The sequence below is a fragment of the Cebus imitator genome, unplaced genomic scaffold (assembly GCF_001604975.1).
Source record: "Cebus imitator isolate Cc_AM_T3 unplaced genomic scaffold, Cebus_imitator-1.0 Scaffold124, whole genome shotgun sequence".
Taxonomy (NCBI): Eukaryota; Metazoa; Chordata; class Mammalia; order Primates; family Cebidae; genus Cebus; species Cebus imitator.
In genome coordinates, this window is record NW_016107439.1 from 4,656,323 (window position 1) to 4,672,727 (window position 16,405).

The 16,405-nt window shown below is 35.4% G+C and overlaps 1 protein-coding gene across 3 annotated transcripts in view; it reads right to left on the minus strand.

Annotated features, from left to right (window-relative positions):
- The window catches only part of SLAIN2 (SLAIN motif family member 2), an 82,288-nt gene that overhangs the window by 19,048 nt on the left and 46,835 nt on the right, over positions 1 to 16,405 (minus strand). Inside the window, exons 7-8 of one of the 3 annotated variants that reach the window (XM_017540315.2) lie at positions 5,752 to 5,829; positions 4,183 to 5,598 (exon numbers count right to left, since the gene is read on the minus strand). The exons of 1 other annotated variant lie outside the window; for it this stretch is intronic. In XM_017540315.2, the coding sequence (XP_017395804.1) occupies positions 5,531 to 5,598; positions 5,752 to 5,829 (146 nt within the window). In that variant the 3' untranslated portion in view covers positions 4,183 to 5,530. Of the gene's footprint in view, positions 1 to 4,182; positions 5,599 to 5,751; positions 5,830 to 16,405 lie in introns of those variants that run through there. One more of the 3 variants, XM_017540313.2, reaches the window with a different exon arrangement.

The window sequence follows — 16,405 nt, forward strand, 5'->3', positions numbered from 1 at the left end:
AAAGAAAGAAAGAAAGAAAGAAAAGAATCAAATAGACACAATCAGAAATGATAAGGAGAGTATCACCACTGACTTCACAGAAACACAAACAACCATCAGAGAATACTATAAACACCTCTATACACATAAACTAGAAAATCTAGAAGAAACGGATAAATTCCTGAACATATACATCCTCCCAAGACTGAACCAGGAAGAATCTGAATCGCTGAATAAACCAATAATGAATTCTGAAATTGAGGAAGTAATAAATAGCCTACCAACCAATGAAAGCCCAATACCAGATGGATTCACAGCTGAATTCTACCACAGGTAGAAAGAACAGCTAGCACAATTTCTACTAAAATTACTCCAAACAATTGAAAAGGCTACTAACTACTCCAAACAATTGAAAAGGAGGGACTCCTCTCTAATTCGTTCTATGACACCAGCCACATCCTGATACCAAAACCTGGCAGAGATACAACAAAAAAAGAAAACATCAGGCCAGTATCCCTGAAGAATATTGATGCAAAAATCCTCAATATAATACTGGAAAACCGAGCCCAGCAGCACATCGAAAAGCTTATCCACCAAGATCAAGGTGGCTTTATGCCCGGGATACAAGGTTGGTTCAACATATGCAAATCTACAAATATAATTCATTACCTAAACAGAACTAAAGACCGAAAATACATGATTATCTCAATAGATGCAGAAAAGGTCTTTGATAAAATTCAACATCTCCTCACACTAAAAACTCTCAATAAACTATGTGTTGAAGGCATGTACCTCAAAATAAAAAAAGCCATATATGACAAACCCCAGCCAGTATCATAATAAATGGGCAAAAGCTGGAAGCATTCCCCTTGAAAAGCGGCATGAGACCACAATGCTCTCTCTCACCAACTCCTATTCAACAAAGTATTGCAGGTCTGGTCAGGGCAATCAGGCAAGAGAAAGAAATAAAGAATATTCAAACAGGAAGAGAGGAAGTCAAATTATCTTGATTTGCAGATGACATCCAAAAAACTCCAACATTTCAGCCCAATAGCATCTTAAGCTGATAAGCAACTTTAGCAAAATCCCAAGATATAAAGTCAATGTGCAAAAATTGCTAGCATTCTTCTACACCAACAATGGGCAAGCAGAGAGCCAAATCATGAATGGTCTCTCATTCACAATGCTACAAAAAGAATAAAATACTTAGGAATACAGCTAACAAGGGAAATAAAGGGCCTCTTCAAGGAGAACTACAAATCACTGCTTAAGGAAATCAGAGAGGAAACAAACAAATGGAAAAACATTCCATGCTCATGGATAGGAAGAATCAATATCGTAATAGTGTAAAAGTGGTAGTAATGCCTAAAGTAATTTATAGATTCAATGCTATTCCCATTAAACTACCATTGACATTCTTCACAGAAATAGAAAAGAACTATTTTAAAATTCGTATGGAACCAAAAAACAGAACAAATATCAAAGACAATCCTAAGAAAAGGAACAAAGCTGGGAGCATCATGCTACCTGACTTCAAACTATACTACAAGGCTACAGTAACCAAAACAGCATTGTACGAGTACAAGAACAGACACACAGACCAACAGAACAGAATGGAGAAATCAGAAATAAGACTGCACATCTACAAATATCTAATCTTTGACAAACATGAAAAAAAACAGGGAAAGGATTCCCTATTTAATACATGGTGCTAGGAGAACTGGTTAGCCATATGCAGAAAATTGAAACTAGACCCCTTCCTTATACCTTATACAAAAATTAACTCAAGATAGATTAATGACTTTAATGTAAAACCCCACTTTACAAAAACCCTAGAAGAAAACCTAGGCAATACCATTCAGGACATAGGCATGGGTAAACACTGCAAGACAAAATGCAGAAAGCAATTGCAACAAAAGCAAAAACTGACAAACTGGATCTAATTAAACTAAAAAGCTTCTGCACAGCAAAAGAAACTATTAGCATGAACAGGCAACCTACAGAATGGGAGAAAATTTTTTGCAATCTATCCATCTGACAAAGGTCTAATATCCAGAGTCTACAAGGAACTTAAACAAATTTACAAGAAAAAAGCAACCCTATTAAAAAGTGAGCAAAGAACATAAACAGACACTTGTCAAAATAAGACATTCATGGGGCCAACAAACATGAAAAAAGGCTAAACATCATTAACCATTAGAGAAATGCAAATCAAAACCACAGTGAGATGAAATAATAATGACAATTATTAAAAAGTCAAGAAACAACAGATGCTGACAAGGCTGCAGAAAAAAAGGGACACTTTTACACTGTTGGTGGGAGTGTAAATTAGTCCAACTGTTGTGGAAGACAGTGTGGTGATTCCTCAAAGAGCTAAAAGCAGAAATACCATTTGATCCAGCAAGTCCATTACTGTGTATATACTCAAAGGAATATAAATCACTCTTTTATAAAGACATATGCATGTGTACATTCACTACAGCACTATTCACAATAGCAAGGACATAGAGTTAACCCAAATACCCATTAATGATAGACTGGATAAAGAAAATGTGGTACATATACACCATGGAATACAATGCAACCATAAAAAAGAATGAGTTCATGTCCTTTGCAGGGACACAGATGGAGTTGGAAGCTGTTACCCTCCATAAACTAATGCAGGAACAGAAAACCAAACACCACATGTTCTGACTTGTAAGTGGGAGCTGAACAATAAGAACACATGGACACACTGGGGAAAACAACACACACTGCGGGCTATCACGGGCAGCAGGGGAAGGGACAGCATCAGGAAGAATAGCTAATGAATGCTGGGTTTAATCCCTAGGTGATGGGTTGATCTGTGCAACAAACCACCATGGCATACATTTACCTATGTAACAAACCTGCACAAACTGCACATGTACCCCAAAACTTAAAAATTGATGGAAAAAGAAAAGACATCTTATAAATAAGATCTTCTATAAATATGGTTTATTTCAACTTGAATATGTCAAAATATAATGAAAAGTATTAAAAAATTACCATTATTCCTTCTTAGTTACCCTTTTCCTTCTAAATAACTATAAAACAGGCAAAATATGAATTTCCTTCAAAATACAGAAGGAAAGAGGCAAAAACTTTCATGTTTGTTGGCTGCATGAATGTCTTCTTTTGAGAAGTGTCTGTTCATGTCCTTTGCCCACTTTTTCATGGGGTATTTAGAAGGAAAGAGGCAACTAAGAAAGAATTAATATCCTCATATTTCTGCATTCGCTTTGTCTAGTTAGTCTTCATTTTTTTCCCCCGGCTTGGTGAGGTCTCTGCCCTATTTACCTCCACTTCACTCAGTGCCTAACAACGGGGAATGAATAAATGAATAAAATCTTTCCCAAAGCAGTTTAAATAGTCACTTCCATGAAATCTTAAAAACATACACTGGATTGTTTTCCTCAGAATAGGATGGGCTGGAAGAAACAAAAAAACTTGCAAAAAGGAAATGCAAAAAAAAAACGTATCCAACCTTTTTTGACTTTAGCAGCATGACTATATTCGTTCAACAAATATTTATAGAGTGACTGTGTCAAGCAACACAGTTCTGACTTTCCATCTTCAAACACCTGCTACTACTAAATGCAATTAAAATCAAAGTGACTGTATTTCCAATTGTTAAGTAATCTTTTTCCTCTTCCCATGATCCTGTTAGCCTAAGATATACTAGCTCTCTAAAAAATCATACAGGTTTACCCCGAGGATGGATGAATTGATTTGTGTGCCGATTTATCACCTTTGGTCCATGTTTCTTAATTGGACATGTTTAATATGCCAAAGGTACCTGTGAACAGATGGCCTCTGTCTCCTGTGTGCCTCGCATCTCTACAAGAGAAGAGACTTCTGCCAGTCAATACAGGCCCCACCCTCCCAAAGTCTTGACAGAGGAAACCAGAAAATCAATTTTAGCCTTGGATCCAAAAGATATTCTCCATTTCAGATTCATCAATAATTAAGGTAATATTTTAAATCTTACCTTATTCCTGTGTCCATTTCTCAACAGTTTAAAATTTATAAAGAGGTAGATAATGATAATGCCCATGTCACAATACCAACCACAAAATATAGAAGTCTGGATCAAGTTAAATAAGGGATTGAACAAAACAGAACAGCACACCCAGTGCCCCTGTCCCCGTCCCCCCACCCCTGAAGTCAACAAGACAACCAGATGCCAAGAATTCCAGGTCGTAACAGTTTTGTTTGGGCTTTCCTGTCATCTTATCATACAGGTGGCTAGTTTCACGGCTTAGAGTGATAATATAACCCCTATAAGCAAATTTTTAAAGATTCAGCCAGAAGTTATGATCAACAGAGCAACATGAAATCTTTAAGTAAAAATTTTAAATTATGTAAACCTACTTGATTCCAAAAACCATGATGAAGCAGCTGAAGGAGACAAACAACCAATAAAATTTATATAAACTTAAAATCTTCTACTTTTTTATTATGGTATAGTAATCTCCTGACCTAGTTTAGATACCACAGTGTTTTCAGGTACATGTTTTTATATGCCTCTCACCCCTCGCCGTGGAAGTACTCAAAAATATTGAGACATCTCAAAAAAAAAAAAAAAAAAAGCCTAAAGTTCCCACATAAGTTCATAAAAACCCCTTTCTATAATGGCCCCTATTAAGTCACCTTCTTCCCCATCAAATATAATCTATCCAGTCTATTATTAATTTACCTGACCATGGCACCAAAAAACATTCATTGGAGGCCTATGGTCAACTTCTGATATTTAAAACACAAACATTCATACATCCTACTTTTTTATTTGCCTATTTGACTTTTCTTCAAATTCTATTATCTAGAACAATTCCTTAAGTTATACTTAATCCAAGAAATCACTGTGAAAACATTTATAGTAATAAACTTGCCAAAACATCTACTATAGCACTTTTGTAACCATAACCAAATCGTTTTTCCAAAAAAATCTAATTCCTTCTTCCAGCGTAATTTTCTTTAGTGATTTATCTCTATTATATACTTTTGTTATTTATTGAGGTCTGAAGCTGTCAGAAAACCTACATGTTCTGGATTGGAAAAATATTTTTCCACATTTTATTTGTTTCATACCATTTCCTCTAAGGCCTCTGTTCTTATTGCTGCTGGTCTATCCAATCCCACTGTTTTCTCTCAATTCTACTTCCCTCTAGCTGCTCTGTCTAGCTGCCCATACATTCAGTGTCTTGGAACCAATACTGGATAGCTTTGATGTCCAACCTTCATGTATTTCTTCAACTCTCTATTATTATAAAAGCTACCACTCCATAAACATTCCAAATGTATCAGTTAGCCAAAATTTGTGATTTAACTTCAATTACCTTCTAATGTGGAAGTGCTCCCATTTTATCATACAGATGGATAAGTAAAACCAAAAATAGAAGTCTGCGGAAAAAACATCACCATACAGATAGTCTGACATTTGGTTCATTTTAAAGCACTTATGAAGTTCAGTTGGCATAAAGTTGAAATAATGACCTTTCATTTTAAGATGGTAAGAAAAATAAATTCTCTATCAATTTACTCCTTTCAGAAAAGCAACCCAATACATACCTCTGCAGAAAATATTTCTTCTGAATTTATCTAAATAACAGAATAAATCCTCACATTTTATTATTTTTTTTTAAAAAAAGACTAAAACGTACCTTACAGACACTACTGACTCAGTATGCCAAAAGGCTTAAGATTTAACTAGATAATGCTGAAATTTTAAACTGAGTAAGAGGCTGTAGTTACCTCTTTTTGTAGATGAAGTTTGAAGCAACTGTTTGGCTTTGAGGGAAGTGCGAGGCAAATTTTTCAGCCTTTGCGAAGCTGTTGAAAAATAAGGAACTGTAATATTTGCCTGGAAGTACAAGATAAAGGCTATAGCGTCTGTAAACTGAATGTTTTCATACAAACTTGAAAATTTATCAAAGAGCAGAAGCCATAAGGCACAAATATGTTAGAATCCTAGAAGCAAAAGAATTTTAAAGTGATGCTTAGTGCATTAAGTTGGAAAGAAAAGGGAATAGAATATAAACTTTAAAAAATAGTTTCTTATAGATGAGAAAATATCTAATATGTCAATCGGTCAAAACATCAAAGAGAAAACAAACCACCACAAACATGCTAGTATACAAAGATAAAAGTGATGAACACAAGCACACAGTATAGAATTAAGTGCAGCACTTGCTCAAAGCAAAAAAAAAAAAAAAAAAAAAAGCAGATTTTGGCAAAGCAGTTATTGTTAGATGAATTGCCCTAATGTGAAACCATAATCTCCATACTCAAAAAGGAGAAGAAAACTCAGAATCCAGCAGGTCCTTGGGGAGTCACAATCTAGTAGCTTTAATATATTCAGTATCATCTTGTAGAGTACAACTAATTTTTCACCTCACACTTTGGATAGTGCCATATCTACACTGTGCACATCTGTATGTAGGTGGGCAGCATTGCATGCAATGTTGGTGTGGGTTGAGGGGTTTGGAGGAGTCAGATCATCTACCTTTTAAAGTTTTCAATGAGGAAAGTTTTAATTTTTTGTAAGATAAAAATTAAATAATCTCATAATCTGTTAATTGCACTGAAACTCAAAATTAACAGGTAAGCAGGCAGCCCAGGGCCAGCCAGAGATAAAGTGGTTCCAATTTCTCCAATACACAATTACTATGGTTCTGACAGACTGATGAGTCTTGCACCTACCAGTGTATTTAAGTGGCTCTAAAATATTTTACTCTATTGATTTGAAAGTCAGACTTCCCATACCTTTAGAGTTTATGTGAAAAAAAAAAAAAAAAAAAAGAGCTCTCATCACTACAAATCTAGCCTAGCCAGATTGCATAAACATTACTGGGCTGATAAAGGGATACTTGATATATTATCAGAAAGAATGAAGACTTCTTGGCCAGGTGAGGTGGCTCACGCCTATAATTTCAGCACTTATAGGCCTTTGGGAGGCCAAGGCAGGAAGATTCACTTGAGCCTAGGCGTTTAAGACCAGCCTGGGCAACACAGGGAGATTGTCTACACAAAAAATAAAAATAAAATAAAATAAAATAAAATAAAATAAAAAGCTAGGCATGGTGATGTGCCTATGGTCCTAGCTACTCAGGAGGCTGAAGTCGGAGGAGTGCTTGAGCCCAGGAGGTTGAGGCTGCAGGAGCTGTGACTGTACCACAGCAATCCATTCAGCACGGTCAATAAAGCAAGGCTCTATCTTAAAAAAAATTAAAAAATCTGTTCCCTATATTGCTTAATTCTATCAAAACTGGAAAGCCATTCTTTCCTTACACATAATAAACTTTTAAAAAAGTAACAAATGTATTGATTTCAAATTTTATAGCACTCCAAACATTACTGTAGCTAAATAACATTTGATATCGACTTAAATATTGCTGGGCAAAAAAGCAAAAACTTACCCATATCTAAAAAAGTCAATTTTATAATGGGTTATCTGATTTTTTTTTTTAGACGGAATCTCGCTCTTGTCACCCAGGCTGGAGTGCAGTGGTGTGATCTTCGCTCACTGCAATCTCTGCCTCCTGGGTTCAAGTAATTCTCCTGCCTCAGCCTCCCATGTAGTTGGAATTACAGATGCCTGCCACCACTCCTGACTAATTTTTCTAATTTTAGTAGAGACAGAGTTTCCCATATTGGCTAGGCTGGTTTGGAACTCCTGACCTCAAGTGATCCATCCACGCGCAGCCTCTTCTGGAATTATAGTCAGGAGCCACTGTGCCCGGCCAATGGGTTATCTTATTTCTACTGCACAAAAATACAGGTAATTATCAGAGTACTTTTCATCTAAATTATTTACTCATATATGTTTTTAACCATTCATATTTTTATTCATTCATTCCCACACTCGTTCCTACTTTTTTTTTTTTTTAATTCATTCAAATAGTTTAATATCTGCTTTATTCCAGGTACTGTTTTAGGTATAATGCATTCAGAAGGCAACTAGATAGATACAGTTCCTACTCACATGAAACTAATATTCTAGGGAAGGGGAAATAGACAATGAGGCAGTAAAATATATGGCCTGCCAGATAGTGATAGCTGCTAAGGAGAAAATTAAGTAGAAAAGAGGGACAGGAAGGTGATTTAAGTTGTAATTATAAATAGAGTGATCAGGAAAGAGTTCCCTGAGATGACATGTGCACAGAGATCTGAAAGAAGACAGGAAGTAAGCTACACAGATATGAAAGGAAACCATTCCAGATAGAGGGAAAAACAATTGTAAAAGATAACCAAGATAGGAGCATGCCTTGTATGTTTGAAGAACAGATCGTAGGCCAGTTGTTGGGTGGAATAAATGAGGGCAAAAGGAAACCTACTGAACATACACTACAGTCCACAATATCTATTAACCATTGAAAAAAATTTTAATAAGGATTCAATGTTAAATAACATCTATAATGAACTCATCTGGAAGGATCCTATTTGAATTAACAGCTACGGTGAATCCAATGGAACCTACCCTATTATCCCTCAAGTTTCACATGTGATTGTAATAACGGTATCTACAGACAAGCAAAAACTGTGCTGGGAATCTGAAGAATCAGATTACACACAGAATCAGGCAGTAAACTCTAAATTCACCTGATACAGAAAGAATGAAATGAATGATTTTCCTAAAATACCAGAATTATATAATGTAACTCAAATCACAAAATCCAATGTTATTCTGAATTATCATAATTTGATCAGTTTTCTAAAGACAAACTCATTTTTAAATGACAAAGTGTAGTAGTTTAAGTGAAACTCCAAATCTTTTTAATAATAAGAGTTCAGTGTGTTAGCTGTTTGAAAATATTTATGGTTTAAAACTTTCCTTGGTTATTTTAATATTTACATAATTCCACTTTGCCAATATCCTACTGTGAGAAGCAAACACGCTAGTGCAAAACAATTGTTTCATGCTACCATTATAATGTCTTCCTCCACAAACCAACCCTTAAAACATCTCTGTCAAAATACCATTTTCCAAGTCATTCTAGCTCAAAGTTTTCTTAGTTTAAATTCCATTTATTAATCTCTGGTCATTTCTTAAATCTATTGCTTCCTTTACATTCCTGCTGTCTCCTAAATAACCAAATTCAGGACTTCATCATATACTATTTTTGGATTCCAACCAGTGTCTTTTGTGGTCTCCCTATATTTAATCCTTTTCACTCTATTTACGTACATCAAGGGAAGGGTGGTGAAAAGTGCTGCCCACCTCCCCAAGAATAGGCAATTAAGTGGGTGTACCGTCTGTATGCAATTTACAAACAAAAATCAAACCAAGTTAGCATGCTTTCTATTATCATCATGCCCCAGCAATAATAATCAAATTTGTTTAAAAAAAAAGCACTCCTCCCTGAAAAAAGGTGGTCTAAGCTATAAACTGTTGAATTTTAATGGCATACATGTAAGCTTTAAATTAGCACATTTTGTGACTTATCCTGTAATAAATAACCACACTTCACACAACAGTTAATTATGAAAATTCCCAATTATAGTCTTCTACTTATAGTCTTCCCTGATACAGGTGGATTCAGCTATGTGCGTTCTTTTCAAGAGAAAGTTGGTAGCAATCTGAAATTATTCAAAATTACTTCAGCAAAGTGTGTGCCTCCAACCCTGTGGTACAATATATTATATTTAAGCACATTAGAAATAACAATGGTACAGTGATTTTAAAATCAATGAAAGGATTTTGAGTTGCCTCAATTCTGTCATTATATGGGACTATGAGCTTGTGTTTAAAATATTTTAACTGTGAAGACACTGAAAAATCATTAGACTTGATTCCTGAAAGGCATGGAAAATGGGAATTTCTGGAATTTATTGTAACATGAAAATTTAAGAATCTCTGCTGAACTTATTTTCTCTGTGTAGCAGTTGCTTCATGAGAAAAACTTTCAAAATTAAAATTTAAAAATAGTGTTCTTCCATCAAGTATGAGTATAGACTTACAAATCTGGCTATGGTGTACTGAGCCTCAATATGAAAAGATAAATTCTGAAGAAATTATTAAGTTTTCAAAAACGAAAGCTATACTATTCACCACTGTGACAGATCAATATGTAAAAATGTTTTTCCTTTTTAAAAAAATGATCAATAACTTCAAATTATTAACCCACTATCTTTTTTTGTATTGCAATGTTGATTTTATCATTTACTTTTTACTAATAGTTATAAAATACAGTTTCAATAGAAGAATATTTTCACTGCCTGCATTTTTTCCTGGCCATTAGTACTATTAACTCATTTCATTTCATGATTAAAAATAATAGTTTCATATATAAGAGGATGTTAAAATCTAGCTTCTCCAGGTGCTAAATAGTAAGTAAGCATAGCCTCTGTGAATGAAGATTAATTACTGCTTGGTAAAATACCCCATTGTCCCATGTTCTCATTTTTGTTTAAATCTTTTATTGCATACAAGTTTTAGAGTCATTTGGGAGGCTGAGGTGGGAGGATCACTTGAGGTGAGGAGTTCGCAACCAATCTGGCCAATACATGGTGAAACCCCATCTCTACTAAAAATACAAAAAATTAGCTGGGTGTGGTGGTGTACGCTTGTAGTCCCAGCTACTGAGAGGGAGGCTGAGGCAGGAGAATTGCTGGAACCCAGAAGGCAGAGGTTGCAGTGAGCTGAGATTGCGCCACTGCATTCCAGGCTAGGAGACAGACAGAGACTCTGTCTCAAAAAAAAAAAAAAAAAAAAAATCATCCAGATCTCATCACTTCCTCATTTGCTATCTGTGTCTTCAGATCTTCATTTCTTGCCTAAATTATGCAATAGTAGCTTAAGTGGTTTCTGGTCTCACTTCATTGAATCTATTCCCCACACTTATATGAGAGTGAACTTTCTAAGAAACAACCTTGAATAAAAACCTACTACGGTTCCTCCCACTTATAGGAGGAAATTCAAACTCCTATGATATTTAGAACTCTTACAGCCTGTCCTTTCTCTATAGCTCTCATCCTTCATCATTGCACCTGCTCCCTCACCCATAATGCACTCTACACTTTAGTTATACAAAACATTATATTCAGGCTGCCATTCTCAAAACTTTTCATTACTGATCCCACTGCTGGGAAAACCTGTACCTCTTTTCTTTGTTGGCAACTCATATAAGCTCCTTCTGAGCTGGCTGAGATCTCTTTTAATATCTTTCCTGAAAATTCCTTCACACCGCTGGATTTAATGTCTCTCCTCTCTTCCCACAGAGGTTCCTGCTTATCACTCCCTGCTACTAGAAGAAATGGGCTGTCATATTAACATTTATACTCCCAGTGCTGGAAATATAACATATACCCAATAATATCTACTGAATAATTAAGGAACACATAAGTGACTGACAACTGGATAAAATCCAGAGCTCTACACTAAGCATTCAAGGTCCACCACAGTCAGGGTCTAACTCACTGGTTCTCAAACTTGAATGTGCCCCAGAACCAGCTGAAATGCTTCTAAAATACAGAATCTGGGTTTCTATCCAAAGTGCATTCAATCAAAATTTCCAGGGGTAAAGTCCAGAAAAACTGCATTTATAAAGCGTCCTGTGGTTAGATAACTGAGCCAACATCATTATACTACTTAAATAGATGTTCTATAAATGTTTCACTCATCCTTAGATTAGCACATTACACATATTAATCATAACTTATTTCAATTTGTGTTGCAAAATTATATATAATTCAAGTGTAATCTAATGTTGTGATAGTAAATGAAATCTGCATGGGAATTCCTTCCTCATGGGTCTCATAACAAGCTAGCTATGCATAAGCTGACAATTGCCCTGGATCGTCTCCTTCTTTCTTCAGTAAGAGGTCCAAAGTAGAATGTTGATTCTATATGCCTTTTCTCTGGGGTATACTCTATATTCCATGCAAAAATATTTTTCTGTTTAGTTAAATGTAAGCAAATGGATAATATTACACTGAATTATTTTACTCTTCTGTGGTAATTCACAAAATACTTACAGTTCGATCTCAAATCATGCTCTGATAGTCATTCAAGAATGTTTTCCCAAATGTGCTCATTTACAATTAGGTCAGCATGATGTCATCCAAACAATGAGGAGGAAATAGGAGACTCAGGGAGGAGCTGGGAAAACGGAGGAATCTGGCCTCGCTTTTACCACTTTCCTAGTTATATGGCCTTGTACAATTCACATAAATTATATGAATCTCTGCTCCCTTTCTATAAAATAAATGATTTGTGAGGTTTAAATGAGGTAATATATATGAAAGTACTTTAAACATTTCCAAAAAAATAACAAAATTTGGGTATTATTTTTAAAATCAGTAGGTTGGGAGATTTTTCTCCCTTCCCTTATTTCTCCACCAATTATTCCTATGATGTTCTGAAAACTAAACTTTCTGCTAAACCTGTGCTCTAACAGTCTTAGAAAGCAAGGTATTATTAGCCTTTTGAAAAACTGTCTCTGGCAAACACTACTTCCTTTAATTGATGAAACTAAGAAACTGACACGTATCCATGACCTCTGCAACGCTCTGGTTTTCTTAAACTTTTTAAGTTATATTTTCCAGATATAAAAGTCAAAAACGCCTGGCAATAGTTATAAAAATGAAAATATGTTAGAACTCTCATAAAACTCATATTTGAATGCCAGCATCCACAATAATGCAGCCACAGCAAATAAGCATATAAAAACAGTGATTGGCATAGTAACAAGGCAAAAGAAGTGATCCCTTAGGTGGAAGTAACAGCAACCTTGCAAAGTTAGGTTCATGCAGACCAGCAAGTAAGAACCAAAGTTTTACCACTTAAGAACTGAAAAAGTAAATACTTAAAACAAAATGCAACATCTATTACACTAACAACTGAAATTTACCCCAAAAATACAAAATACCAATTCATGTATAAAGTACACAAAACTTATTGTAATTGTACATAATTATATATCAAAATTAAAAGGCTATTATGAAAAATATGTATGCTAAAAGAATGCTTACATATTTTCATGTACCAATTATATTTATGAAATTTAACGATAAATCAGTAACACTTTGTTTCATGTTAACTTTCAACAAAGTTTTAAACATTTTAAAGTAAACTCTACTAAGTTTTAAACTTGCTATTATTTTGAATTTACTACTTTCCAAATACATTTTTGAGAATAGTACACCAAATAAATGTGACATTTTAAGTTTTACTACAGCTACAAATATAAACAAGTACATACAATTGAAAAAAAGATGGTACCTTACTTTCTCTTCTGCCTATATGTTCAAATATTTAAATACACCATTATGAAACTGCTCATGTATTTTCCACTTAAAATGAAATCAATGATTAGAATCCCATTATGTTTTCCCTATATATATTCCTTAATTATCAACTTCTGGGGAAAAAGGAAAAGTAATTCACCTCCAGAAAAAATTATAGGGTATCAACAGACGATTATAATTACACAATGGTAATTCTACCACTAGAGAAGGCAAGCAATCAGTATGAAGTTTATTCTATTAACATTTTTATTCTACGTTCCCAACCTTTTCTTTTTTCTTCTATTTTTGAGCAGAATTATTTTTCACTGTTTGGCCACGTATCACATAAAGTTTTGAGAAATTAAGAACATAACAATTCAAACTAAATATGAAAGAATCTTTGAAAGCCAAGTATAAACACTGTTTTATATAATTTGTTCATATGCTGTAAAAGCACGGCTTATAATATATGTAACTTTTATTACTTAACCTTCTTACTAATTTACAACTTTTCTTTCCTTATATATTAACAATCTGGGTGTCTTTTTGCATCAAGCAAATGTGTCAGGGGAAAAAAAAGGCCAGAAACAGGATGTTCTCAAGTGTCAAATTAACTTAATTTGAAGGCACAAAACATATCACTTACCATTTCAAAGATAAAACTCAAATTCTATCCTTCCTTTCATTTCAAGTGTTTTGTGAATTTCTGGTTTCTATACAATTTGTTAGTACCACAATGAGTATTATAATGGCACTCTTTTTTTTTTTTTTTTTTTTTTTGAGACGGAGTTTCACTCATGTTACTCAGGCTAGAGTGCAATGGCGCGATCTCGGCTCACCGCAACCTCTGCCCCCTGGGTTCAGGCAATTCTCCTGCCTCAGCCTCCTGAGTAGCTGGGATTACAGGCACGCACCACCATGCCCAGCTAATTTTTTTTTTGTATTTTTAGTAGAGACGGGGTTTCACCATGTTGACCAGGATGGTCTCGATCTCTTGACCCCGTGATCCACCTGCCTCGGCCTCCCAAAGTGCCGGGATTACAGGCTTGAGTCACCGCGCCCGGCCTATAATGGCACTCTTAATTACAGAGTTTACAATATCAGATATGACTTGGAGTACTAAGTTTAAAATGTAATTTGCTACAAAACAGGTTTTGGCATATATCTAACTGAATCAATGTGGTAAACAAATCTCTAGGTAACAATTTTCCACAATGCTTTAAATGTTAGAATTTTAAATCTTAGGGAAAATGGAAATTATACTTCCAGATCATTTTTATACTGTGGTCTAAACCATAGATATGACAAATGTCACTAAATTTGGACTCTCACCTAGTGAGATACAGTGCTCAAGCTGAATCAACATGTGTTTAACGTGGTAATAATTGTACCTCCTTCACAGACTTGTTCTAAGGATCAAATAAGATTATGCAACTAAATACAGTATAATATAAATTTCTGTTATATAAGTAATATACTCAACTGGTAAATAAGGAAAATTTGTTAATATATCACAGAAGTCATTCTGATTCAAATACGGTTTTTTTCCTAGCTTGATTTTTGTTATTTTTCAACAGACTAGAGTGCAGCAGCATAACTGTGGCTCACAGCAGCTTTGAACTCCTGGGCTCAAGCAATCCTTCCACCTTGGCCTCTTAAGAAGCTGGGACTATAGACATGTGACATCATGCCTGGCTAATTTTTTTTAAAAAGTTTTTTTTTTAAGAGATGGGGATCTTGTGTTGCTCAGGTTGGCCTCAAACTCCTGCTAGTCTGTTGATTTTTGAGCCACCAAGAAAAAGCAGCTTAACATGAAGTACATGAAGTCAACTAAATACAACAGGGCCAAGGAAGAGTGCAAAGAAATTAAATTAGCTAGGCATAGTGGCACACGCCTGTGGTCCCAGCTACTTGGGAGGCTGGGATAGCAGGGTCACTTGAGCTCAAGAAGGTGAGGCTGCAGTGAGCCATGATTGTGCCACTTCACTCCAGCCTGGTGACAGAGTGAGACCCTGTCTCAATGTAAAAAAAAAGGGAAAAAAAAAGATAAAAATGAAAAAAGGATTAAATACCTTCAAATTTTTAATTGCTTAATAAACAAGTTATAAGTGAACAGTCAATAAACTCGTTTGTATCAATTCTTCTTCATAGCCTTGAGAAAATGAAAGAACATAACACAGCTATCACTTCAACCACTGACAGTAATATGTCACAAGGATTTGAGAGAATATGCATCCACTGTGTCCCTACAAAGTGCTGAGTGAATAAGCATCCCTTGTGTCCCTACAAGGACCCGAGTGAATATGCATCCTTTGTGTATCACAGCTCATATACAGGACTGATGTGAGCTGTGAAACACATGGGATGAATATTGAGTGTTTATAAGATCATAAAAATAACTGTAATCATTTATTTAAAACTGTTTTGACTACATGCTCAAATCTATCCTAGTTAAAAAGCAGTAATTTTTTTTTTTTTTTTTTTTTGAGACAGACTCTCGGTCTGTCACCAGGCTGGAGTACAGTGGCACAATCTTGACTCACTGCTACCTCTGCCTCCCTGGTTCAAGCGATTCTCCTGCCTCAGCCTCCCGAGTAGCTGGGACTACAGGTGTGTACCACCACGGCCAGCTAATTTTCGTATTTGTAGTAGAGATGGGATTTTACCATATTGGCCAGAATGGTCTTGGTCTCCTGACCTCGTGATCCGCCTGCCCTGGCGTCCCAAAATGCTAGGTTTACGGGTGTGTGCCACTGCGCCTGGCCAAAAAGCAGTAATTTTTTGAAAGTGTTCCATTCTTTTAAAATCACCTTGTACATTTTATATACACAATACTCATTTACCTTCACATCACTACTTCTTGGTTCAGTTTGGCTATTTTGTCCTGGACGTTCTTACTGTGTGATTCTCTCTAATCTTTGTCTATGTTGCAAATGTTTCCTTAATTCAACAGTGTCAGCCTTTCCTTTCCATCACATTACCTTCAAATCTTTCTTTAAAAATGAAGTTCTGTACCCCCTAGGGTATTTATTAAGGATTTAACATGCCTTTAACTGTGCTAGTATCATTACTGTCTTTATTAATGCTTTCAAAGACAGCTGCTTGGGTTTTCTAAGAAAGCTGCTTGGGGGCCGGGCGCGGTGGCTCACGCCTGTAATCCCAGCACTTTGGGAGGCCGAGG